Genomic DNA, 26,751 nt, shown 5'->3' on the forward strand with positions numbered 1-26,751 from the left:
AAATACAATAACTAAAAATGAAGGAATGGTAATTCTGAACAGATATATCGAAAGATTCTCTACCTCTGATGGTATAGGAATGGAGATGAATTTGGGGAACTTGTAACAATTTAGTTTTTTATAGATAAAGATAGAAAACAAACTCATCAAACATATATACATAAGATTTTCAAGTTCAATACAACTTTTTTTTGTGATTGAAACAATTCTGATAGTTTTTGATCCAAATTTTATTTTAGCATATACTAGTTTTTTATTGTATTCCTGTATTATTCAGGAGTGGGAGCTGTTTGCCAAGCTGCGAATGGACCTTACATCTTGAGGTACAGAAAGTGGGTAGAACAACGAAAAAAATTATTGAAGAACATGTCTTCCTGGGGGACTGTTTTATTGATATCTTTGTCTCCATCAAATCCTCTGTCCATCCTTATGATATATTCCTAGTAATGCATCAGCTCTATGGAGAGTTAGATATGATTGGCAGACCTTCATTTTCTCTTCAGAAGGCAAAGGACAAACAACTTAAAAAAGTAGCATAGCAAGTGGCCAATAAGTGTCCTCTGTCCTGTTCCCAATTTGTAATTTTCAATGAATAACAAATGTTTTATCTGTAAATGTTCCCTAATTTGTGTCATGTAAAATACATGGGCACCTGCAATTCCTTTATAAAAGCCTGTACCTAATCTTCTTATTACCCATGACTAGTAACATCTTCAGTCGACTGTAATAAAGAAATTACAAAGCTGCTCAACTATAATAATACTTTACAATTGTGACATCACGCCTCCTACCAGAGTTTGCAGCCATGGTGAAAAGCAGGTCATAAAGCATAATTATAGCTTCAATTTAAACAAGGAAAATGTGAACTAGCCTCCCTTCTTCTGGTATCCTTTTCTGAAAAGAAAAAGTGATCAGCAGAAGGTGATTTTTTTATTGCCGCACTTTTTTTCCAAGCTTTAGGTCATTGCAGAAAATATATAATTTCTGCATATTTCTACACGTTCTGAGCCATAGCACTTTGAGCCCAAAATATATTAAGCAATTTCTAATCTCTTTTTTGCAAAAATGACTAACTGCTTTTTGGAGTGCTTATATTCATCTTGTCAGCAATAAACATGAAAGAGAAAGAAGCTAAGAATTTAAGAAGTTTGTGGGAAGGGTGATGGTATGACGATGAATGATAAGGATTAAAGTATCCCCGGCCTAAATTATAAGGATATTGCAAGTCATCTTGGAGCTCCATCACCTTATAAAGGAACTCGGTCATTGTCCTCGTTCCTCTAAATGGTCATGAAACATCTTGGTGACTTGCAATATCCTTAAAATGTACAGCAGATGGAACTTTATCCCATACATAAACCAAAAACAAATCAGTATAACAGCAATGATACAAATGTTGCTTTTGCAGTGAATTCTCTACTACCCAATTACAGCAGGCGTAATATGAAGAACTTCAGTTGAATACGCACTCAGAATATACATAGCAACAGAGAGCAGTGAAAACCAATATGTACCTCTGGAGCCATAACTATAACTTCTTCATAAAGGCGGCATGCTTCAGTTAATGTTTCTGGTGTTCGAGACAGGGCCCGTGCTAGGCCGAGGCGAGGCACATAGGAGACTCGGTTGATTTGCACTGGGCCAGTCACAGTATCTGTAAAAAAAAAATATATACAATATAGAGTGATAACATTTTGCCAGAATGCTCGTACACTAGCAAATTGTAAATTCACAATAGTGTTCCAGTAAAACAATATCATGATTTGTGCCTTACTAAACTAAGAAAGACTGAGGCAAGTGTGCATATATTCTGAAATTAAAAGTCACCAATATTGGGCATTTTCTCATAAATTTACACTTTTTGTGTTGAGAGCACACAGCAATTGCATTTTATAAAAAATTCTCTTTTATACCTTGACTTCAAATTGCATTGCTTAACTACGTGTCAATGGTAAGACCTCTGACCACAATATTAAAACTGCAAATCATAGACAAAGGATTTCAGTGCCATTTCTCATACATGAACCAGTGCCCTTAGCCCTTCGTTAATCAGACCCAGCTTCTAAGCCCGTCACTAACACTATAAATGTGAAAACTGTACCAGCGGGTGTGTATTTAAAAAGTGGCAATTTCTCATTAGCATGGGAACACGTCCATGAAAACTAGAGAACTACTGTGTTACTGTGACAGCTTCCAAAAGGCTGCAGAGGTTCATGCTGAATGGCAACCACCCACGATGTACAAACGAGGATATGGGGTGCACAAGAGGTGTGGCGCCGCGGCTAGGGCGACTGACTCCGGAATCTGGGGATCACGGTTCGATCCCTGGCACCGGTGGCAGATTAGCCCAGCACCATGTGACTCTGGGCAGTAGCTTGCTTAATCTTCCCGACGGCCCCCAGCGCCTAGAGACCCTTATTGGTGATAGAGCGCTTTACAAAATTGGATTATTATTATATGCCCTTCAATGGGAAACATACTATGTTTGCACATGCACACCCTTTACCCCAGTCTTTGTGATGCACTGCATGTCCCTACATAGTTGAGTGCAGTTTGGTACTGCATTATTCCTCAAGAGGATCCTTGGCATTTGAAGGAGGCTAACGATCCTCTTGAGGATTGATGCAGTACCAAGCTCTCGGGCACATAGTTTATTACATACTTTGCCACAATGCGCTGTCTATCAAGGCACATGCCCAAAAGTAGGGTGAATACCTAGAAAATTAATAAATCCTGGACAGCAAATGTAAAAAATCAGGACAGGGTCAAAATTCAGGACAACTGTCAATTTTACAAATACATCTGAGGAGGTCGCATAATCTTAAAATAGAAGGGCGACACTAGTACAAGTCAAAGTAGGTTCATATTCTTTGGTTTGTATATTATATAGCAGTATTGATCAAATATTCACATAAAGCTGGACTTATTGAAGGATTTTGAAAATTAACAAACATACACACTTAGCAGAATTTGACAGCCGACATCAGGGACAGTTAGAAATTCCTGTTTCATGAATGAAAGTGACAGATTCAGCTCCCTGTTGCTGAACATGCACTTAAGAGTTCATAATCAGCTCTCAATTACTGAACAATGACTTCAGAGTTCATAGGCAGTAGCGCAGCTCATTTAGATTTTCTTTTTGAATGTGTACTATTTAATCAGAGCTGGAAGATTTAAGAGGGAGTTTGTTCCAAAGAGAAAATGAATATAAGTCTGAGCAGCAATATTTGAAACTAACCTGGATCTGAAATTCTACTTTAACAAGTTTGATATAGCACCTCTTCCGTGTATCAATGTAGGGGAATTTAATATAGCAAACAAATAATTTCTACAGGTAGTTATAAATGCCTGTAATGGCATATCCCACGTTTGTGTTATCAGGGATTTCCTGAATCTCGTCTTCTCTACAGTGTGTCTGGCCCTCCTCTGACCACTGCGCTATTGCATTTTGTCATTTTGTAATTGGTGGAGACACACAGAACCTCCATATCATGGCTATTGTCATTCTAGCTGTCAATAACATGAGATCCAGAAACTTGTTTTTCTCTTTTCTTCCCTTAGGTCATCTGAAGAAACCCAACAAACAACATTCTGCCTTGCCCAAGTCCCTTTGTCCAACCAGCTTCTCTACAGTGCTAATCACCTCCTCACAATATTCCATGGTTATTGGGCATTCCTACACCATGGGTCAAAGTGTGCCGCTGTGCACCCACCATAAGGTTGAGTGAATCTTAATGCAATGTAGGGAATGTAATAGATTTTCTTTGGTGTCATGTATACTTTGTGTAAGAAGTTAAATTGAAACTTCTTACTGGTATTTTGCAATTCTTTGTGGAGGTAAGCCAATATACGAGTCCATTTTGAGTCGCTGAGGACTCCACACAGGTCTACCTCCCATGTATCCTTCAAATCATCTAAGAAAATTCCTGAGATCCCTAGCAGAGCCTTATGTAACAATGAGATCAACCGACTACCATTACAGAAAATATATTATGTGTTTGAGGTTTGGTGTCTCTAATCCCCCACAGTTTATGTATCACCTCTACCAACACCCAATGGATTAGGAATTGTACTTTATGAGGCTTATAATCCATCATAAGAGAGGGCATAAGGCTTGATTTGTTGCATACTATGGAGTACTCTTTGCAGACAGGGAAACGCGACCTGCGCTAATCAGGCAAGAGACCGTAGTATGGTTGACATGCTAACGAAGATATGATTTAGCATGCCTTCTTGGAGCTTGACTACCAGGATATGTGACTGTGCCTCAGACAGCGTGTCCCCCATTGTAGATGAGCGGACAGATAGAACAATTAATTTGAATAAATCCACCCTTTGTCTACCCTTACATCACATTTAGGTCATCCAGGATGACTTCTAGGTAACAAAAAATTGACCTCAGTTGCAATACTGTGACGTTGGTAAGATAATAGCAGAGGCATGAAAGCACCACTATTTTAACCACTGCAATTCATTCCCCCAAATTTGAGGGTGGAACTTTCAAAAAGAAAAGTTACCTGGGTATTCAGTACTGCAATTGCTGTCCCCAGATTACTGTCAGAATGTAAGCCTCTATGTAGTACACTGCAATGACTAAATAACAAAAGGCATATGGTTTCCATTTAATATCAGCATATTACGGTCCAACGCAGTTAGGGTCCAGTCCTCTTCTTAGTGGGAAAAGATGAGATTTAATCAATCTAATTTTAATCTGGTAACTGACTCAAACTCACACAGAGAGGCCCTAATTGCTGCTATACCAATCCTCACATCTCTGATGAATAGCAAAATATCAACATATCATCTGCGTAACGTGATACCGAGTGGATTCCCTCACTTAGTGGGATGTACCATAGACAGCTCTCCACAAGTAATTTAGCTGGGACCAGTGACAGACCTGCAGCATTCATATTGTTCCGGGAGTCAGATATTATTTTGTATACTTCAACGCTAGCCATTGGTCATGCATATAACATTGATATTCTTCGTGGCCCTCCGATGCCAAACGTCCTAAAGGGATGGAACAGAAACAGTTAATGTACCACATTAGAGGCCTTCTCAATATCAAAGGCAGGAGTGCAGAATGGGGGCCATACCAATGTTGCCTCCTCCAGGATTACAAATAGCCTCCTAGCATTTAAACAAAGTGGTATGATTCTGGAAAAATATTTCTGGTCAGGGTGGACCAATTTAGGCATTTGCATTCCTTCAATATTTGGCACTACATCTGTCATGGAGAAGAGGAGATTAATCCACATGTCTATGCTGTGTGATGACCTATCCATGACCAGGACACAGTTGATTCTGGTTACAGTTTACTTATCCTTTTGGACCATTACACCCAGGTGTCTGACAAAGCCCACACACCATCAGATCAGGAACTCCAATTCTGGCCCAGTGGTAATAAAGGTGCATATTGTTGGCACAAAACAAATAACTATACAATGTTGAGTGTAATTTTAGTCTCATTTGAAGCTTGAGGAAGCTAAAATAAAATCCTTTCCTGTTGGTGAGAGGAACTGTAAAAGCTCAGGAGGACCGCTGCATTGAGAAAGGGACCTTTGCCCTCACATTTTCTTTCCTGATGGAAGTCTTTTGCAGGAAACCTCAGAACACCATTTCATGCTAAAACAGACCCCTGAAGGTTGGGTCTTACAAATCTTCAGACTTAAATTCTGAATATAAAAAAGAAAAGAAAGTGGACATTTTACCCCATAACTTGACTTGATTGCCACATCTCTTGAGTTTATTCTGGATAGTAATCTCTTCTTCAAAACCCAAATTGCCTAGAAGATCTAAACAGCAAGAAAATTAAACTCCAAATCCCAGAAGAAAGCTTCAGGTCTATAATTAACGCTCTGGCTGGTGGCAACACCGTTCTTGCTGGTGTTCCTGACTCCATCCTGGCCCCACCGAAGAACACCTACATGCCACAGCAAGACTCAAAGGGTACCACATCACCCGACAGTAAATGACCTACACTGACCCCCACATCAAAGACTCCATAATTATCTCGACCTACTGCACCACATGCAAGGTGGTAACAACCAGTGTCTATCTGACCGGAATGGTCCAATAGAAAACAGGATTCAACAACATCACTAAGAAAAGAACTTGTGTCATTTTGATCTGCACTCCCAAAATCTGGAGTAGCATCCCTTTGCAAAGAAGTTTAAGACCGATCCCTTCTAGGAGCACGTCATTAAGCACCAAAAAAATGCATAGCACCTCCTCCTTGGTCCTAGATCACTCCTGCTGTGCCACCAGTGCTTAATTTATGTGGGGGGAGCACTGGGGCCCTCGCCAGAAGGGTACTTCAGCTTGCATTACCCATAATCCCTGCAAGCGCTGCCAATGACAGTACCAACACAACTACTTACCATTACCCTCCAACAAATGCTACAATTAAGACTATTACAGACTCCCAAAGCAATAAAAATAGCTTGGGAGGCAGGCATTAGTCATTTTTTATGTATATTGAATTAGTAAACAACTGCTATTGTGTTTATCTCTAAATTAGACAAACAGGTCCACCGTGTGGCAGACTGTCATAAGTGCTGATGTTAACAATTAAGTATCGGTCCGACCACAGGAGACTACCAGCTCAAATTAAGCACTGCGCCTCCCTGTATATGCAGTCTCAGTCTAGAAAACACACACATGCGCACTATAGAAGTCATCTGTTTTACCTGGAGCAGGGACAGGCTTTACTTCAGGCTGCGCAGCAACAGACTTTTCCGCCAAGCCCGCAGCTGGAGGAACGGGTGCTACCTTCACTGGTTTTCCAGATGTAGTATTTGCAAGTTTAGGTTTGGCAGACACCGTCTCTGTGGTTTTACCAGGTGTAGAGACAATGGTGCCCCGCCCTCTGGTAGAATTGTAAGACAATGTACAAATTAGTTACTGATAAACTATTACACTAAAAAGCAAACAATAAATATCAACATTTCAAACATGATTGCAAAAGTTACTATGATAATCTAAAAAATGCGAAATGCATAAATAATAAAGAAAAACAAATGTAAAGACCCACCACTAAACATATGCCTAAACATGACCCTCAAAGCAACCTATGCTTAATTGTAAATTAAAGTCGAAAACTAAATTTAAGCCTGAGCCTGGCCTAATGCTAATCTTATACCTAACCTATTCTCTAAACCCAAGGCTTTTTTTTTCCAGTTGTTTTTATTGCTGCTTTGATAAATCAGTTACATACAGTATATCATCACTACAACAGTCAGCATTATAATAGTGCTTCCGAGACAGATTGGAAAAGACAACGCAGTTTTCGGTTTTTCTTTCGTAGCCATTTAACACTAAACCTTGCGAAAACTCCCATCCCCCCTCCCTCCCCAGCACTTACCTAACATACAATTCTCATTCTTGCAGGTAACGACCTTCAAATTAGAACAGCATTATTGGTACATTTGTCAACTTTCCTACTGTAACAGTGTATTCGTTGCTTAACCTATTGGTTTCTGCTGCATCCTTTCCTGCAAGTGATCTACGGGTGCTCCACTTATTACCAACATCCTAACATCACACGGTGACAATGCTGAGGTGCTGAGACATAAAACAGACATTACCATGTGCTATCATTCACTGTATGTCGGAGCGTTTATTTCGAATTCCAGTAATATCGAGTTCCAGTCCAATGAAATTTGTGTTTTCCTAAGTCCCCTGCGCTCCTCTCTCTGTAGTTCTAGCCCTTCTGCCTTTCCCCATCGCAGCACTTCCCCATGCCAGGTGGCGATGTCTGGCGGCCTAGCTGACTTCCATTTCATTGCTAACGCTCTTCTCGCTAGCAACAAAGCCATATCTATGAATCGAGTGGCAACACTCCTCTTTTTTTCTGTGTGTCCCAGCCCCAAAATTCCATATAGCATGGTCTCGTATGGTCTGCCCGGTGCCACTGCTGCCAGGGCCTTCTGTATCGTCGTCCAGTAATATCCAAGTGTAGGACATTCCCAGAACATATGCAAGAGACCTGCGTCATCTGTGTTGCACCTGGGGCAGCTATTCGCTATTTCCGGGAACATTGCATGCAGTCTGTGCGGCGTTAGGTACGCTCTGTGGATTATCATTAATTGGATGTACTTAACCCCTTCAGTGCGCATGACAAAGCCAGCTCGTCATGGGCGTTACCTGCGCTATGCGCATGACGAGCTGGCTTTGTCACGTAAAGCGGGTTTTTAAAAAATCCAGCGCACAGCGGGAAAACCCGCTAGCGCGCATGCGGTTAAACTTCGGGTTTCGCGCCACTTTCTTGGGGTACTGTAGTGCCTCTTTCCATTCAGTGTCCTTGAGTGCTCTGCCCACATCCGTTTCCCAGCGGGCCCGGAGGGGCTGTAAGGTCACTGCCCTGTCCGCCCGTATCCCGCTCGTCAGCCATTTTGTCAGGTGACTGCACGACCTCATTAGGTATTGCATTGTGAGCAGTGCGTTTGTGGCTGGTTCCGTCTCTCGCCCAGTGTGTGGAAATGTAATGAGTTAACTGTGCGTGCGTGAGGAATAGCTCCCTCGGGGTGTGATGCAATCTGATGAAGTCTGCATGTGTCATTAGGCTACCCTCCGAGAAAAAATCCCCAACCTGTATCACCCCGGCATCATGCCACTTTTGCAGTTTGCGCTCTGTGAGCATGCCTGACCCCAGTGGGATTCCCAGTAACGGTATCGTGGGTGCATAAGTAGAATTTCTGTTAGTATATTTCACGGCCGCCTTCCACACTTTAATCGCCAGTCGGAGCAGGGGTGGGGCGGTGTCCAGAATCCAAGCCCGCGGGAGCAACAAGCTGTGTCTAGCTCCTCTTGCTCTATCAGTGTCCGTCATATTAAGTTCATGAAGGTTACGTCCCGCCAGCCAATAGGCCAGCCATTGGAGTTGACACGCATACGCATATGCGATCAAGTCTGGAACTCCCAGTCCGCCTCTGTCCGTCGGCAGTTGCAGTTGCAGTTTGTCTAGGCTGATGCGCCACCTGCCTGCGCCCCATACCAACTCCGTCAGTGCCGAATTTAGGGCCTTAAAGAAAGGGGTGGGTATCGGCAGAGGTATGTGGTGAAATAATATAACAATCTGGGCAGAACCACCATCTTCGAAATCGTGACTCTGCCTGCTACAGAAAGTGGTAGTGTGGTCCAGAAGCGGATCTGTGTCCTCAAGGCGGTAAGGGCCTTGCCCAGGTTACCCTCTATCATGTCCTGCGGACGTCTGTAGATCTGCATACCTAGATATTTGAACGTCACGGGCTCAACCTTGAAACTATGTGGCGGAAACTGCAAGTACGGGTCATTATGGGACTCTTGGAAACAGTACCCATAGGATTTATTTTCGTTGATCGTGAGGCCTGATAAGTCCCTGAAATCCTGAAATATTTCTGGGAGTGGGGTCAATGGGTTTGTTAAGTCGTTGAGGAAGAGCAATATGTCATCCGCATAGGCGGAGATGACATGCTGGGTGTGCAGACAGGACATTCCCCTGTGGGCTGCCAAGGTTCGAATCTTTACCAATAAGGTTTCTAACGCTATGATGAAGAGTAGGGGCGACAGGGGACAGCCCTGCCTAGTACCTTTATTAATGTCAAACTGCTCCGATATACACGCATTAGTTCTGACGCGCGCTGTGGGACCAGAATATAGTAATTTAATCCATTTAACGTATGCGGGTGGGATGCCAAACTTATCCAGCACTGAGAACATACAGTCCCACCTCAGCGAGTCAAAGGCCTGTCTAAGGTCTAGGGAGATACACCCCTCCTTTCCCCCAGTATTATCAACTGACAACATTAGTTGACTCAGTCTACGTAAGTTCAATGCAGTATTCCTCCCTGGCACGAATCCACACTGGTCCGGGTGTATTATTTCTGCAATAGATTGAGACAGTCTGGACGCTAACAGTTTACTGAGGATTTTGTAATCTGTATTTAATAAAGACAGTGGCCTGTAATTCTCTAGCATTAAGGCGTCCCTACCCGGCTTCAGAAGGGATACTATCATCGCCTGCAACGTTGTCCCCGGCAGTGTGTTACTTGTCATTGCCTCATTATATAACGTATGGAGTCTTGGAGCCAGGGTGTCAATGTATGTTAGGTAGAATTCCGCCGGCAGACCGTCGGACCCAGGGGACTTGTTCCGTGGCAATGCCTTGATGGCGTGTCTGATTTCTGGTAACGTGATGGGTTTCGAGAGTTTAGTTTGTTGTGCAGGTGTTAATTGTGGGAGTTGTATGTCTGAAAGGAAGAAGTTCAGTTTCTGTTCTTCGATGGAGGTGTGCGGGCCACACAGTGTTGTATAATAAGTTTTAAAGACTGAAAGAGCAGAAAATGCGGTCTATCCTAGTATGTAGATTGTCAGGTGGGGAGTAAAACGTATATTCTCTGTTGGTCGCATTCATTATCCTCCATGTGTCTACCAGGTCCCACCCCTCTGCCCAGGCCGCCAGTGCCTCCGCCTGTCTTCTACTTTCCATGGCGTGTAGTGGGGGATGTGACCTATCAAGTGTGAGATCCAACACCGCATTGCAGTCTCCACCCACCACCCAATTGTGTGCTACCCAACCTGATAAAACCTTACTTACATCTTGGAAGAATTGGGATTGTTCCGAATTAGGCGCATAAATACAGCCCAGAATTATACACAGGCCGTCTAGTACCCCTCTCAGGAACACAAATCTCCCATCTCTGTCAATCCTTTGCTCTAACACTCTAAAGGGGACAGTATTCCTCATCCAGATAGCGGCACCCCTAGAGAACGCTGAATATTCTGTGGCATATAACTGACCTTTCCATTTCCGTAACAGTTTAACACCTTCCCCTCTATTCAGGTGAGTTTCTTGTAGGAATGCTATGGACACTTGTTGCCTGTTCAATTGTGCTAGAACTCTGTGCCTTTTGTGTACTGAACCCAACCCTCTCACATTCCAGGTGCAGACTTTATAATGATTAGGGGTCGACATGGTGAAGAGAGTATTTCACTTTGGACGTTGCCCTGCTTCTCGACAATGCTGCCATGATACAATATGGTGTAAGTGCGGAACTTGTACTGAACTCCCCAACTAGAAGGTCCCCCTCTCTAAACTGTGAAGTACCAAACCATCGTACCCAACTGGGGTATAAACTGATCTCAGTGGTGCCTATGCCTGGGGGGGTGCACCCAGCCGATGTCCTGTAGCAGTTATCCACTTAAAGTCTCACCTTCATAACACCCCAAAATCAACATATGTCTTGGTAACGGTTCCCACCCTCCGAGTAGGCAGGACAAATTTGTGGCTACATTATCAAACTGCACTTTCAGAGTCATAGTTCACATATCCGCTGCCATCTGAGCCGTTATGTGCGGGAACAGTTGCACACTTGTGTCCGTGTCCGATGCAGCAGTGCGTGATCTGGCTTGGCTATTTGTTACCACATCACAGATCGCATCGTATTCTGCCAGCGCGTCAGATGTCAAAACTGCAACTTTATGGGAGGACCCTGCGGCCTCCCGGTCTCGCCTACTAGGGCGAGGGTGCCCCACGTCCACCTCCATTGGCTGGTCCGTGTGCGGTTGTAGGGTGTCCCGTCCGTGTTCGCTCCGCTCCCGTAGGCCATCCTCTCTGGACTGGGGTGGCGTGAGTGATACCTCCATCCATTCTGAGGCTTATTCCGGGGTATCAAAGAAAAGGGTCTTGTGGTCATGGACAACTCTATGCCTCGCTGGGAAAAAGAGAGAGTATTTTATGTTCCGTTCCCTCAGTGACCGTTTCACCTCCCAAATGGATGCGCAAGCCTTCTGCACCGCTTGGGTGAAATCCGGATAGATGGAAATTGTTCTGTTTTCATATTTCAGCAGGGCTTTCTCTCTTGCTGCTTTCAGTATTACATCCCGGTCTCTGTAGTGCAGAGTTTTGCTATTAATGGACGAGGAGGGGCCCCCGGCTTCGGCGGTCTGGGGGGTACTCTGTGCGCCCTTTCTATGCTGTACATCGGGGTGAGCTCCTCAGGGTCTATAATCGTCTTCAGCCAGTCTTCCACAAAGCCGGTCGGGTTAGCCCCCTCGCTGCGTTCTGGCACATCTATAATGCGTATATTATTGCGCCGGGAGCGCCCTTCCGCGTCGTCCGCCCTCTCCCGTAAACCTTTCATTTGTTTCTCCAGTACTTCCAGTTGTGTGGAGTGGGCAGTCTGTTGGGGGATCAGATCAGCAAGTGCGAGTTTATGTTCGGCCACTTTTTCTGACAGCTTTTTATGGTCGTCATTCAGTAGTGAGAGTCCTGTGGACATCGTGTCCATTCTGGATTCAAGGGCTTCTCTGGAGGCCCTAATTTCGGTTAGTATAAGGTCCAGTTTAGCTTCCTGTGCCCCCACGCCCGTCGGTGGGATGATGTCTTCGGAGGATTCTCCGAGCCAGAGGAGGGGACCATCGTGTGTGGGGCTGGGTCAGTGCAGCGGAGTCCGTTGCGCACCATTGCGCGGTCACTCTGCTTGCTTCACGGAGAGAATCTCAGCGCCGTGTGCGATCACCAGTTCCCGGCGGGCTGTTCCGTCGTGCTCTCTCACGGTGATACCTGGGGTCAGGACAGTCTCACCACGTGGCCCAATACCATCCGCCGTTATTACCGTTGGTGCGCTCAACAAACCCAGTGGCGCTCAGGACTGTTAAAACTGCAGTGATCAGGAGGTTGATACCCCGTTCACCTCCGGGGCGTGTGAGCAGTCTCGTAGTGCCCTCTTCAACGGTTCAGGTCACTCGTGCCCCGGGGGGGTGGGTGGTCAACATTCCACGTAAACCAGCCTTGTGCGTGGATGGCACCCGGGGTGATCGCCGGGCGCCAGATACAGTATGTGTGGCGTAGGCAAGCGTTTTCCGGGGCTACCCCCAGGCTTCTATTCTTCCGTATTCGGCCCCAATGTAATGGCGCCACCTCGTAACGGCCGCCGCCGCCTTTGTAGGAGTGTCTTGTTCGGGCGGGTTCCCCCTGTGCTGCCGTTTCTACCGGCACCCAAGGCTCCCTCTGCGAGGCCCCCCCGACTGCACCCAGTCCACCACACAGTGGGCCCCCGGTGCACCGCTGTCCGGTGAGCGGGTGGGAGGGGGAGGTGTCACGCCCCGACTCACCGCCGATGTCCGGCTCGGGGACCCGGGCGCCGTCACCTCCGTGTTGGGCCACCGGCAGGCAGCGCAGTCGTTCTCCTCGGGCCAGTAGACACAGTGGGACGCGGGGCCAGGGACACAAACCCCGCGGGATGGCAACAAGAATCCGTCGGAGGTCTCTCGGGAAGCGGTGGACGTGTCTACTCGTCTGCCGGACACAGCTCGCTTCCGGTCCGCCGCTGGTTGCACTGTGGGCCGGGGTCTACTTCTTGCACACAGGCCTCGTATATGCTGCAGGATGGTGTCGAGTTTCAGTAGTTTCCGGACCTCAGACCTTCTCCCTCTGCTCACCGATAGGTACTCCTTGCCCAGTATGCTCAGGGGAGGGGGTATTGGTCACCGAGATTACAGGATAAATGCCAGAAATGGGGGTTTTTAGACGGAGCGGGCTCAGCTCACGTCTTACATGGACGGCTGCTAGCCACGCCCCCTCTAAACCCAAGGCTAACCCCACCTAAGCCATGCACCCTCACCCATAAGACTAATGCTAACCTTAAGAAACCAAATTTAATTCTAAACTTTGATGTAAATATCAGTAAAATATGTTTACTAACTGTTTTCCACATAAGGCATTTGAAAATAAAACTATTTATTCTTTACATTTTCAGTATTTGTGTTTTAGTAGTATGTATGAAGCCGGTAAATGGCTGTATTAAGTGCTCACTGCTGCCATCTGCTGTGGTATGCATATCACAAGTTAGACAGACCCTCCAGATGATTACTTGAAATGCGGCCGTATTCTGCATCACCCAGCACCCATTAGAACCCAGACTGTGAACGAAAGGCTGACTCGGGCCTCGCTGCTCGTAAAACACGCCCGCAGTGCCCTCTGCAGCTGCACTGTGGCTTTTGGGTGACACTGGGATGCCCTGCTGAAAAAACCCAATCTAGAATGCACTGCCTTCAGCTGCATAAAGGCGCACAGTGTTCCTCTGGCTTTTAAGAATTCATGATGATTATTCTAAGTACATGGGATCAGTATGTGTTCCTAATTCATGAAAAGTTTTCATATGTTCACATAAATAGATCAATTTCTGTACTCTGGCCCCGATTCACAAAAGTAATATGAGACAAAATCCTAACTTTACTAAAGCAAATGGAGGATTGCCTTTCCTAGGGATAACAGCCTTCACATGTGGGCTGCTTCCTCTGTTCCATATTCCAGGCTGCCTATTTCCAAGTGGAGTACTCTGCTAAAACAGTTTCCATTGATTTAGGGCTGAACATGAATGAGTGTGAGTAAAATAAAGTTCCGCAAAAATGCCGCTAAATTTCCATATTTGTGCTGCTAAATTTGCTAATCCATGGCGCTATATCCTGTTATTTTTTTTTAATGTACATTTAAGATAATTATTTTCCCGCCTGAGTTGGCATAGTAACTGTAATAGTCGGTTTTTACACAGTGCTTCGTACTATAATTCTGCTGCTTCTAAGCACAGTATATAATTCATTGTACCTACTTTACAGACCTTGGTAAAATGGAGGGCTCAACTGGTCGTTTAGTGACTCTAACTTAGAGTCACTAAACGACCAGTTGAGCCTTCCATTTTACCAAGGTCTGTAAAGTAGGTACAATGAATTATATACTGTGCTTGGAAGCAGCAGAAGTATAGTACGAAGCACTGTGTAAAAACCGACTATTACAGTTACTATGCCAGCTCACGCGGGAAAATAATTATGTTAAATGTACATTAAAAAAAACATAATTAGAGTGAGACCCGAGCAATACTTCATCTTTGATACCATTTAAAAGCAGCAGCTACATCAAGCAGTTTACCATCCAAAGCAGACTTGTTTCATGTTCGGCGAGGTGAATTCAACGCCATGTACAGCAGCTACGCCTGAAGCAGGTGTTTAAAGCAAAAGAACATGACTGGTATTCTATTCATTGTGTCTTCAAAATATCTGCAGGTTCAATATTTTACCAATATCTATTAGTGCAAAAAGGAGGATAATTTAAAAAAGGTTTCTCTGTACTTTAAAAAAAATTGCAATATATTAATTATTGGTGTTTATCAAAGCATGCCCCGGTGTCTTGTAGCCTCCCATTGCCCTTGTTCAGCCGCTCCAATTTGTGAAGACTGCACCTCCTCTGTAATAGGTATGCGGAGGTAGGTTGTGTGGAAAGGGGCTCACAATAGGTAAGAACACCTTAAAAGTGAGCAAAATTGAATGGATGGCTGGATTTAATAGATGTTTTTTCCGCACAATCTAGGAGCAGAAACGTAATAAATCACAGCATAAAATTTGGCCTTATTCAATACTGTTGGTTTTTTCTGAATCCTAAACCACGTGGCTGGCTAAACACAAACACACATCAGAGTTGGTGGTGTGGAGTATCAAACAAGAGCCACAACCCACGCTAGTTTATGATTTGTTTGTTCCATAGGATTTGAATGCTCAAAGTTTGAAATGCAGCTCAAATCTAATATTTACAGGTTCAGACTTCAGGGTCCTCAAGAGACACTGAAGTTAAATACTTTTAACGTTACACACAAGTAAGCACTGGCAAAGTCAACTGGTCTCCCTTTGCCAATCCTTTTTTTGATTGATGATATGGGCTACTCCACTATGGCGCAAACACTTTCTCTCAAACACAAAATGATGAGCTCTTGAGCTGCATAAACTTTGTTCCTGGATTGGTTTTTATGGCTTCCTCCGATGCTCTACTTGCTTAACCCATGGGACCTTTTCTCGTTGAATTTACAGCCGTTGTTTACAGGCCTTTAATTGACTTCAGCTACGTCCGACACACACTTTGCTTTACATATCATACCAAGTCACAGTGAACCTCGTGATTTTTTGGAAACTTCGGACTCCAGTCAGATCTTCTTAACAATCAGTTACCTATGACCAAGACATTCACTGGATACTTATTTTCCCAGTTGTTTTCTCGATAACAATCAAAAGGACGAAACATGTATAAAACAATATTATTGGACTCAACTTCAAACTCATGACACGTCTCAAGATTACTTTCTAACTGTCTGAAAGTGTGCTCCAACCACTTTGTTTTCACAGCAAATAGCGGTCGGCAGCCATCTTAGACTGCCATTTTTTATAGTATCCAGATGGCCGTCACTTTACCTCTAGGTGCAACCTAGCAATCATCTAGGAAGTATAGAAAGTAATATGCCAATATGGTAGAATGTTATTTTGTGTACTTCCAAGATGACAGCCACATTGCGTCTAGATACAGCGTGGCAGCCATATTGGAAGTATATTAAAATGATGCTCCAGTAGCGGGCGCATCCTAGAATGTTATGTTTTGGCACAGCCAATAGGTGGGTGGTTGGTACTGAATACTGTTGGCTTTCCCAGGCCTTCTTTACGTACTAGGAAGCAAGTGCAGACAAAATTATCTGAAACAGTATGCTACTGAAAGCAAACACTGGCAAAGGCAACAGGTCTAGCTTTACTTCTGTAAAACCTCCTGCAGACAACATTTAAAAGCCTGTGTTTGCATGCATTACACATATTAATTATGCAAGCAAATTCAGTGCTTTCTTTGCTAGCACTGCCCTCCTTCTTGGATACACTTTGACATACCCCACCTCAGTATAGGCATGAGAGCTTTGATTAAATAGAACATAAATAGTATTTAAAACAGGTTAAAACATTTGGCAATTCGTGGCTAAAAACATGGTCTTGCAGTCAGTTTAAGATTACCTAGCTGCAACGGAAGCAGCTCCTCGACCAACATTCCCACCTCTCGGGGCTCCCCTCGTGCTCGGTGGGGTGGGTTTTGCAATTGTTGGTACAGGTGCTCCTTTTATGGAAGAGGTGGTGCCTTTCCCTCTGCTGCTTGCCATAGGTGGAGCTGGCAATTTCCCAGCTGGTTCTTGCACCTTCTTTGGTGCTTTTGCTTCCTCAGCAGCCTTCCATGCTTGCCACCAAGCTTGATCTAGGGGTATTTTAAAAAAAGAACTTTAAAGCACACGCTAACAATCAATACGCCAACTTTTAGCCACATAGATTGGGTTGCTAAAATGAGAACTTGTTTTAGGAATTCTCACACTGTATCAGAATCAAGTAGCAGGGCAGGCCAGTGGCTACACTGTTGCGCTACCTGACTTCTAAGAAAAGGAACATTCACGTGGAGATTCATGCTCTGATAAATGATTGGCAAACGCTAGCGCTGAAAACTTGTTTCACATAAAAGACTTCCATTCCCCTACTACAAAAATGAAAATATTAAAATCAAAGGTTCAATGAAAATTTTAAAAATAAGACAGAACTTTTCTAAAAATTGTTGCATACAAAAATTACAATCTGCACATACATAAAAATTAGTCCAATATTTTACTCAAATGTAATAAGTTACAATTTTGTTACATGAATATTGTAAATAAGGTGGTAAATTCACTCTTTCGATACTCACATTCTCAATCTTGTACATACACAAACGTGTCCATAACAAGGTTGAGCAACTTTGAAAGTACCTACAACAACATAACGCAAACCTGCTTCCTATGCCCCACTATTTCATAATCATCTATACATGAATAGCTTTCAACCTCCTTTAACAAGCATACCATCACATCTATTTACATCACCAACCATTTAACCTCCATTTATGAGAGCCCCCTTGTGAAAGGTTTTTTGAGTAACCTTACCACCAACCAAGACTTAATTACCAGTAAAGACCACTGCTTTCCATCACAAAAACATGGATAGCCAAGATTTCTTCTGCAAGTAAGTGTTGTGGAGACTTTGACTAAGGCTGTACTGCAACGCCATAATGGTGTGGTTGGAGTACCACTTCTCCATCTTTGCTACTATCACATTATTCTTCCCCAAAAACCTTTTTCACTCCTCCTATTTTTATGCCATCTGATAAATCACCTACGCCACTACGTACACACAGCTGTCATTGCTATTACTCTCTTGGACCCATCATATCTGTACTTGATACCTTAAAAAAATCGGGTTTAGGGAAGGTCACAGTACTGAGACTGCCCTGATCAAATCTACAGAAGAGATCAGGAAGGCGCTGGATGCAGGGGGACGTGCAGCTTTGGTACTCCTCGATCTTTCCGCGGCCTTCGACACGGTCCACCACAGCATTCTGGTGGATCGTTTAGAAGGCTGCGGGATCCAGGGGACCGCCCTGAGCATTTTGAAATCTTTCCTTGCCGATAGGGTCCAGGTGGTGGCCCTGGGAGAATTTGAGTCCAGACCTTTCAAACTCCCAGGGGGGGTCCCACAGGGCTTCTCCCTTAGCCCCACCTTATTTAATATTTATGTCTCTTCCCTCGCCCCGGTGATTCGGTCATTTGGATTTGAATTATCATCTTACGCAGATGATACTCAGATCGTGGTATCTCTGCTCCCGGGGAGAGAAGAAGGCATAGCTGCCAGGTTCCAGGACTGAATGACTGCGGTTAGCATGTGGATGGCAGGGAACTGCCTAAAATGTAACTCCTCTAAAACCGAGGTTCTACTCTTTGGTGCTGATGTTAGTTTCTGGAGCCCTAAATGGTGGCCCGACGATATGGGAGCTCCTCCCATTCCGGCAACGAAGGTAAAGAACCTGGGAGTTGTTATTGACAGTCAACTATCCTTCAAACCGCAAGTCAATGCATTAACCTCCTCCATTTACTGGATTATGAAAACTATTAGGAAGGTTCTCCCCTTCCTACCGGACAGTAGCAGGAAAACGGTGGTGACAGCACTTGTGCTCTCCCGCCTTGACTACTGCAACAGTCTCTTCCTGGAAGCCCAGCAGGGGCTGCTCAATAAACTGCAGGTGCTGCAAAATGCGGCCGTACGTCTGCTTACTGGTCTGCCTAGTTTGCGCGGGTGGCACAGGAACTGAGGAAACTGCACTGGCTTCCGGTGCGCAAACGGATAATGTTTAAATCATTGTGTATTGTGTACAAGGCTGTTCATGGACTGGGTCCATCTTTTCTCCAACAGCACTTCCAACTGTACACGCCAGGCAGACAGCTGAGGTCGGCCAACAAAGGGCTAGTGAAGACAACTCGGATTAGGAAAGCATGATGGGGAGGCAGAAGCTTCATCTCTGGAGCTTCTACCGCCTGGAATGCCTTGCCCTTGGCCTTGAAGCATAGTACGAATCTGATGGCCTTCAGGAAAAATATTAAAACCTGGCTTTTTGGCCTTTAGAACCGGACTGTACCTTGGGGAGATATCATTTCAGCGCCAGGACACCGTTCGGTAACAGTGCGCTTTACAAATGGTATAAATAAATAAATAAAATAAATATATATGTTTGTGTATGTGTGTGAAGTGACTCAAGCTGCCTATAGAAGTAGAATGGATGTTTTAATGATGACGTTACAGCACATAGCATCTAACTTAACCAAAGGTCAACCAAACAATACAATACTACCTGTACATTACAACATACCCTCCCCCTTTACATTAGCAAACAAAAGAAACAGTGAAGGTAAATGAAACTAATAACAAACATAAGCCCTAAGTGTTACAGTAGGGTGTCTATTCCTAACACTAGACCCATTTGTAAACCATGAATTCTTAGGAGTGCTCCGAATTATCATTATTAGTAGGTCTCACGTCTTCAACTAACTAACATAAATTATTAGCAGCGTTTTGGGAAACATGAGTTAGTAAACCTGTGTTCCAGAAGTGGAGTCCTCATAAGATAAACTATCACTGGCCATCAAATAATCTTCTACAGTATCCAATCAAGAATTACTATTTCTTGAGCTTCCACTTGGAACAGAAATAGGTGACTAAGTTGATCATAATTTTTACCCACCTGTGAGCAACTACTCTTGTCTTTGTCTGAACAATGGTCAGACGACTGAAGATGGTCCACGAATACTATAGTGCTCTTGTTCCGTCATCAAAAAACATTATAGACACCTTTGACACTTGCATTTATTTATTTTATTCATTTATGTTGATGGTTTTATATAGCGTGTACATGACCTTTGCGGGTATCGGAGCACTTTAAAAGTGAAGAAAGATGAACAAAAGAACAATGTATGCCATAATTATGTCTTGCTCTACAAACTTCCGTTATGAGAGTTAGATACATTGATAATGTGAATTTATTCACAAGTAGAGATTTTACTTCTTTCTTGAAAGAGGCAGAAGAGGGATTCAGTCTGGTTTTTGGGGGCAGTGCATTACATATCCTAGGAGCGATTCCAGAGAAGACACGGTTGTATGTTGGCAAATCGTTGTGGTTTCAGAAGAAGATTGCTGGAACTTCTGGAGGATCTGTTGCCACATGAGAGCACCACTTTCTGGGCCAGATAACTCGGAGTATTGTGTTGAAGGGCTTTGTGAGTCATGCAAGCGATTTTTTGTTGAATTCTAGCTTCGAATGGTAGCCAGTTAAGAGCTCTAAGGTGGCAATTCCTTTTGAGCCCATAATGAGCCTGGCTGCTGAATTGATTGAGGTTCTTAGAGGGGCCGTTGCAGATCTGGGAAATCCGCACAGAGTTGGTCTGATAAACTTCAAAGTGCTCTCTCGTGACTCAATTAAGATCCCTGATTTTTATTGTATCACCAATCATTACTTCATCGTCTATTACATTTACCTTGGTGTTATAGTAAAGTTTTCTTTTAAGTTGTACTTCAGAAATGCTTTGTTTTACTGCTCAAAAAAATGTGATAGTTTCACAGTTTCTTTAGAATCTAGCCATTTAGGATGCAACTTGGACACTGGTTCTCTCCCCCTCAATAAACAAAAACGGTGTCATTCTAGCCGCAGAATGTGGAATCACATTTTAATTCTACATTCTCTCTTGTGCAGCATTAAATGCCAAAGGCATGCAATCTTTTAAATCCTATTGGGTCTCTCCATTGATCCATTCGCAGGGGGACGATAAAGAGGGGCTCTGAAATGCTTTACTTCCATTTTCTTCAGAAAATCAGCAAATTCAGATGGTAAAAACTGCATCTCATGGTCTGAAACAGAGATATAGGATAACCTTCAATCCAAAAATATGCCTAACAAAGTTAATCCCCTCTTTAGCCTCCATCGTTCTAGTAAACTGATAATAAATCCAGTTGGAATTATAATTTGCACGTACAATTATAAATCTGTTACAATTTTGCATAATATTTACGATATGGTCTTAGGATATTGGTCTTATAAAATCAATAGCAATTTTTCCCAAGAAGAATTCAAAAACGTAGACAGGATCAGTCGACTACCCTGAGTTTAACAATATCTATCAGCGGATGTCCAAGCATTGCATGATCCAAAAACAGCTTTTACAAATGTTCTAAATAGGCCAACAACAGTGTCGTTCAATTCATTTCCTAGTTGAAGTGAGCCCTGAATGTCCATAATGCGCCAAATCCACCAATTTTCTTCGGATTACATTGGGAGGTACAGTCTTATCTCCTCTAATTACAAACTCACATTGAACACTTAATTTATCTAAACTTTGGACCAGACTTTCACCTCTTAATTCAACCATCTCTAAGGGTGCCATTCATGAACAACAAATCCCTTAATTGAAAAAAGTTCCTCATCTTCAGCAGGCACTTTAGCCAGTCAACTTAAAAAATGGTTCAACTTTTGACAAAAAATGCTCCAACTGCACATTTGGTGTCATCCTCCAAATTGTCTTGGAAATTGGTACTCACTGGAAAGCTGGAGAGAAACTCAGCCCTTGAATTCTTTCCACATAGAATTGAGTGAATATTAAAATTAAACTCCTGAAGCTGCGATAGCAATCTTACTATGCTAGGGCTAGCTTTCCCAATATTCTTTCCACCGAGCAGAAACACAAGCGGCTTGTGAGCAGTAGAGTCAAATTTTCTTCCCAACAAATAGCCCTTAAAGTACTCTAGGGGGCAAACATATACCAATGACACCCCGCCTACTGTGCTGTAACACATTTCTGACTTCTTCAAACACCTATAAAGCAATCCTTTCATGATTTTATTTTTACCAGCAATACTTCTGTAAGAACAGCCCTAATTCCCACACAACTTTCATTAATGGCTGCTATACATGCAGCATTTGGATTAGATGATTGGAAAACGGATGCATTCATAAGCATAGATTTGAACCTTCTCAAATGCAATATATTATTCATCACAATTTGTATAGCAAAGTCTCAAATGGTTTAGTAACAAGTGGAAACCTGGAACAAAGGCATTGTATTTACACACCCTGAAAATGATATCACCTGTTACATATTCATGGGAATGGGGAGCATCATTAATGGCACAAAAAAGATCATGCTTGGGTGTAATCCCTTCATAAGTAGTCAAATGATCCAAATATCTAATAGCATCTGTAAGAAAAGTACAGTTTTCCTGCTTCACAGTTATTCCACGTATAGACAATCTATGCAACACTGTCTCAAGAACTACTGAGTATTCTTCTGAAGTCTTTATAAAAATCATCCTGGTATGCAGAGGCATTTTTCCTGACCAAACAAATTGTAAACAAGTTTCTAACAGATTGCAGATGCATACACAAGTCTGAATGGCATACATAGGTATCTAAAGGCCCCAAAAGGCATGAAAAAAGCAGTTAATGACCTGCTGTCTTTTGCTAAGGAGATTTCTTGATATGCTAAGCCAGAGATTGATGGAAGAGGAGAATCTTGCATCACTAATCCTCGCCAAATGCTCTTGAATATGAGGAAGTGAATGGCAATCTACAAAGATGTTTTAATTTAAAGATCTATTGGCAGAACATATAGGATTTTGCCAGGCATATCCTTCTCCACAATGATAGAGACCTATTTAGAAGAGTTCTCTCCTTCAATAACTGAATTAGTAAGCTATTGATCAATATACTTGTTCAAGTGGAAAATGTATGAGTTTGTGAACAAGTGGTTTAGCATCCTTTTTAAACATCATTTTATGTTTGAAACCTGGACCATTCCCAGATTATTCTCAAATACGCTTTTATATTTCTTGAGAAGAGCTTGAACATTGTTTGTGTCCCGTTTCATTGACAATATAAGAGTATCTGTGCCCGGTCTCCACACTGTCCCAGTTGACCCAGGTCACAACAACCCAAAACACTGTAAACATTGAAAGCAAAATACATATTGGCATTAATTTTACAATCTGAAAAAGTTATTGTGTTTATAAAGTATCCCAACATTTCAATTTTTGTTTCCCAAGTGCTAATGAATGTACATCAGAATTAAAAAACGTAGCTCCCCGTTTCCTGAAATTCTCATCCAAAATAATGGTAACAGGAGAACCAAAGCTTATGCCTGTAATTTTTCACCATCACCAACTGATCTTAGTCAAATTGGCTCTCCATCTTTGCACCCAATCAGAATCTCAATAGACAAATCTATATTGTAAAGAGAAACCTGCAATAGACCTGAGACTTTCACAGCCTTGAAGATTTGCACTTTTCTCATGCTACTAAGACACATCTGTGCGAAATGCCCTAACTTTTTGTACTTTAAATATTACTTCCCCAAAGCATGACCACACTTACAATTCATCAAGCCTGTTCTAGAAACACACTTAGCGCAAACATTATCTGACTTGATTCTTGTTGTAGAACTCTTGATTATAGTATCATTTATGCGCGCAGGTTCATTAGTAGCATGACGTTCCTTGGATGTCTGAATCAATTCTATACCTATTGCCAAATGTAATGTTACATCCAAAGTGGGGTCTTGCTACACAGTAACCTTTCCTGAATCGTCTTGCAATAACAAAATGTCAATACTTGACCACGGGTATATTGATCTACTAACCCCTCAAATTTGCAAGTGTCAGCAAGACCTCCTAAAGCCGCTATGTAGTTATCTAGATACTCGTGCCATTTGCTTCCTTGTAAAAAAACACATCCATTATGCTCCAGTACAATTCTTCCTCTGAAAATTGCTTTTCAAGGTGTCTGTGAATTCAGCCAACCTTCTAAAACTGTTAAAATTTGAGGGACGTGGTCAAAATTCTTTAAAACTTCTGTGCCTAAACATTAGTATGGTAAAGCGAACTTCATTTTGGCCGAATACTTCTCCCCATCCCCAGCAATCAAAGAGTTGTCAAAATTACGATGCTATCTTTTTCATCCCAAAGATTATTTGCATGGAATTAACAGAAAAGGTGCAGGTAAACTTACACCTTGAATTTCTTTCTATATTTTAATTTAATTCATTAAAAACAGTAACGTGCTTAACTATTCAATGTATTTTCATGTAGTTTGAACGATGAATAGATTTTGCTGTTATCCTTGCATATGTGCTACAGTGAAACCTCAGTGAATGGCTGGAATTTGATGAATAAGAACTACCTCTTTAATGCCGAACTTCACTGATGTTATGAATGAAGGACTCGCTTCAGAATCACTTTTAAATATTCTAAAGTATCTTCTGCGCTAAACACCCATTAATTTTCACTCTTTCAGAAGGTACTGTGGGCCATATGTAGGTAGCCAAATTGCGATCGCAAATGCAGAAATTCGCAGAATTTCAGCGTGCGCGATCGCAATTTGTGCAGTGTACCATGTAGCAAACAAAAACCCACACGCAAAATAAGGAATCGCTAAATATGCAATTCCTTATTTTGCGAATGCATTTAAGGAATCCCAGATTGCAATTCCTTAAATGCAATGTAGGAAGCACCCAAGTTGTGCGATTTTGGCTTAAGGAATCGCAAATTACCACCAACTTCAGGTTGGTGGTAATTTGCGATTTCTTTGAAAAATTCACTTTTTAGCATTTTTAATTGAGAATCGCAAATTGAGAATGTTTTCCCATTCATTCCTATGGGCCTTCGAGCCCATAGGAATAAATGGGAAGGTATTCCTTATTTGCGAATCTCAATTTGCGATTCTCAAATAAGGAATAGGTGGGATACGCAAAATATTTTGCTAATCCTACCTACATTGCATTTTGCGATTCTCTAATTGCGATTCCCTAAAAATCGCACTTTGAGAATCGCAAAAAACCTATAACCTACATATGGCCCTGTATCTTTTGGTTGAAGTGTCCATCTATAAGTGTTTTAAGCCATCGTGCACCTGTGTCAGCTCATAGGAATCCAGTGATTAAAAGTGATGCAATTGGCACAGCGATGCTGCAGGCGTGCTTGAGGAGTTTCTATCAGTGACAGTCTTAAGAACTGCAAATGAGCAGCAACCACTGTCAATTAGCGGCTTGCTGCCAGACCACCACCATCAACAGAGTTGCCATTTAGCAAAATAAAGCCTTTGAACAGTGGCCACTGATTTTCACTCGTAACTGAGCATTCTCAACTCGAATCTGCAGTTGGCGTTAAGATCCCTGCAACTTGGCTTCTACACTGTGTGCTGTGTGGAGCATTGAGAAAGTTTTGTTTGAAAGAAATACTCTCACCTTTAACTTTAACATGGGTGACATTTTTAACTCCCTACTTTTTCTATGAATACTTCACTGTACATTTGCAATAATAACTGGTCAACCTTGGAAGTAACCATTTAAGCATGGTAATTTTCATTCAGTGTCACACACAAGACATTTATTTCCAGGCCAGAACATCATGGCAAAATCTGCCTGAAGATACCACTCTAGTACAATGATCGCTTTATGTGCCATTTAAATATTTCTATTAATCTTTCTGAACTGAAAACCAATGTCAGGCCAGAGTAACCAAGTAGATCGATTTTACTACCTTCAAATGCAGCAGTGATGATATTAGGTGGTAACAATACTTATTTATGGCAATCGTACTAATCCCTGCTCCAGTATCTAAGACTGGGTGGAGTTCAAAGAGTCCTGCTATGCGGAACTCCGCAAAGTGACAAAAAACTCCACCCACTACGCGGAGTTCTGCAAGCGGCATAGTGCGTTAGGATCATGATGTTCGCAGTGATTTTGAGTGCTGGGTGTTTGTCCCGTGCTGTAAAATCATTGCGAACAGCACCATGCGCAGCGCAAAAGGGTGCAGATTCCTTTCTGCTGCTTGACTAGATTTTCTACTCGAGCAGCAGCTTCCTCAAATGCGAACGGAAGGTTTCTCAATGCGATTGGTCGCGACCTGCTGCGACTACTCACCTTGAGAAATCCGACCGCCCTCTTTGAGAAATCTCGCTAGGAGGTTGATTTTCCTCGCTCGCCAACTAGAACGTAAAGAGCACGAGTGAGGAAAAATCCCGCCAGGAGCTGGATTTTCCTCGCTCGCCAACTTGGCGTTGACGAGCGCAGACGCGGAAAAAAACAGAGTTTTGGGGAACTTTGCATGCTCCCCAGAGCGTGGAGTGCAGAAAACTCCACAAACAGAGCGGAGTTCACCGCCCAGGGTTATATCTAACAACAATCGCATAAATAGTTACACGTATTTGAGGGAGACTATAAATGTTGTCATTCTCAATACTTCCAATCAGCTTGACCACTATTAGCTCTTCCAAGTTACCCAGGTCCATGCATGATGAGCTGCTCCAGTCCAGGTTTTTCTATTAACTTTGGAACTTGTGGGTTTGTTTATTCCATTATAAAACCAGGATTAGTAGTCTCAGAATTCAAAGGAAAAACCCGTTTCGGAAATTAGCCCACTTTCCATTTGTACAATGTTGCATGGTTAAGATCAGCCATTTCCAGGTCCTGTAGACCTGACATTACTACTGCCTCTGTTTCATACTGTTGGCTTGTGTGTTGCATCACGTGCTGTTCTATGTGAATGAAGTCAGACTGATAAACTATGGGAATAGCG

At 42.8% G+C, this 26,751-nt stretch overlaps 1 protein-coding gene across 4 annotated transcripts in view; it reads right to left on the reverse strand.

Annotated features, from left to right (window-relative positions):
- The window catches only part of LOC144761836 (uncharacterized), a 538,733-nt gene that overhangs the window by 59,538 nt on the left and 452,444 nt on the right, over window positions 1-26,751 (reverse strand). For all 4 annotated transcript variants that reach the window (XM_078647062.1, XM_078647060.1, XM_078647063.1 and 1 more), the window contains 3 exons: window positions 16,801-17,035; window positions 6,690-6,868; window positions 1,515-1,654 (listed from right to left, as the gene is read on the reverse strand). In XM_078647062.1, coding sequence (XP_078503188.1) covers window positions 1,515-1,654; window positions 6,690-6,868; window positions 16,801-17,035 — 554 coding nt within the window. The remainder of the gene's footprint in view (window positions 1-1,514; window positions 1,655-6,689; window positions 6,869-16,800; window positions 17,036-26,751) is intronic.

The sequence above is a fragment of the Lissotriton helveticus genome, chromosome 6, assembly GCF_964261635.1.
Source record: "Lissotriton helveticus chromosome 6, aLisHel1.1, whole genome shotgun sequence".
NCBI lineage: Eukaryota > Metazoa > Chordata > Amphibia > Caudata > Salamandridae > Lissotriton > Lissotriton helveticus.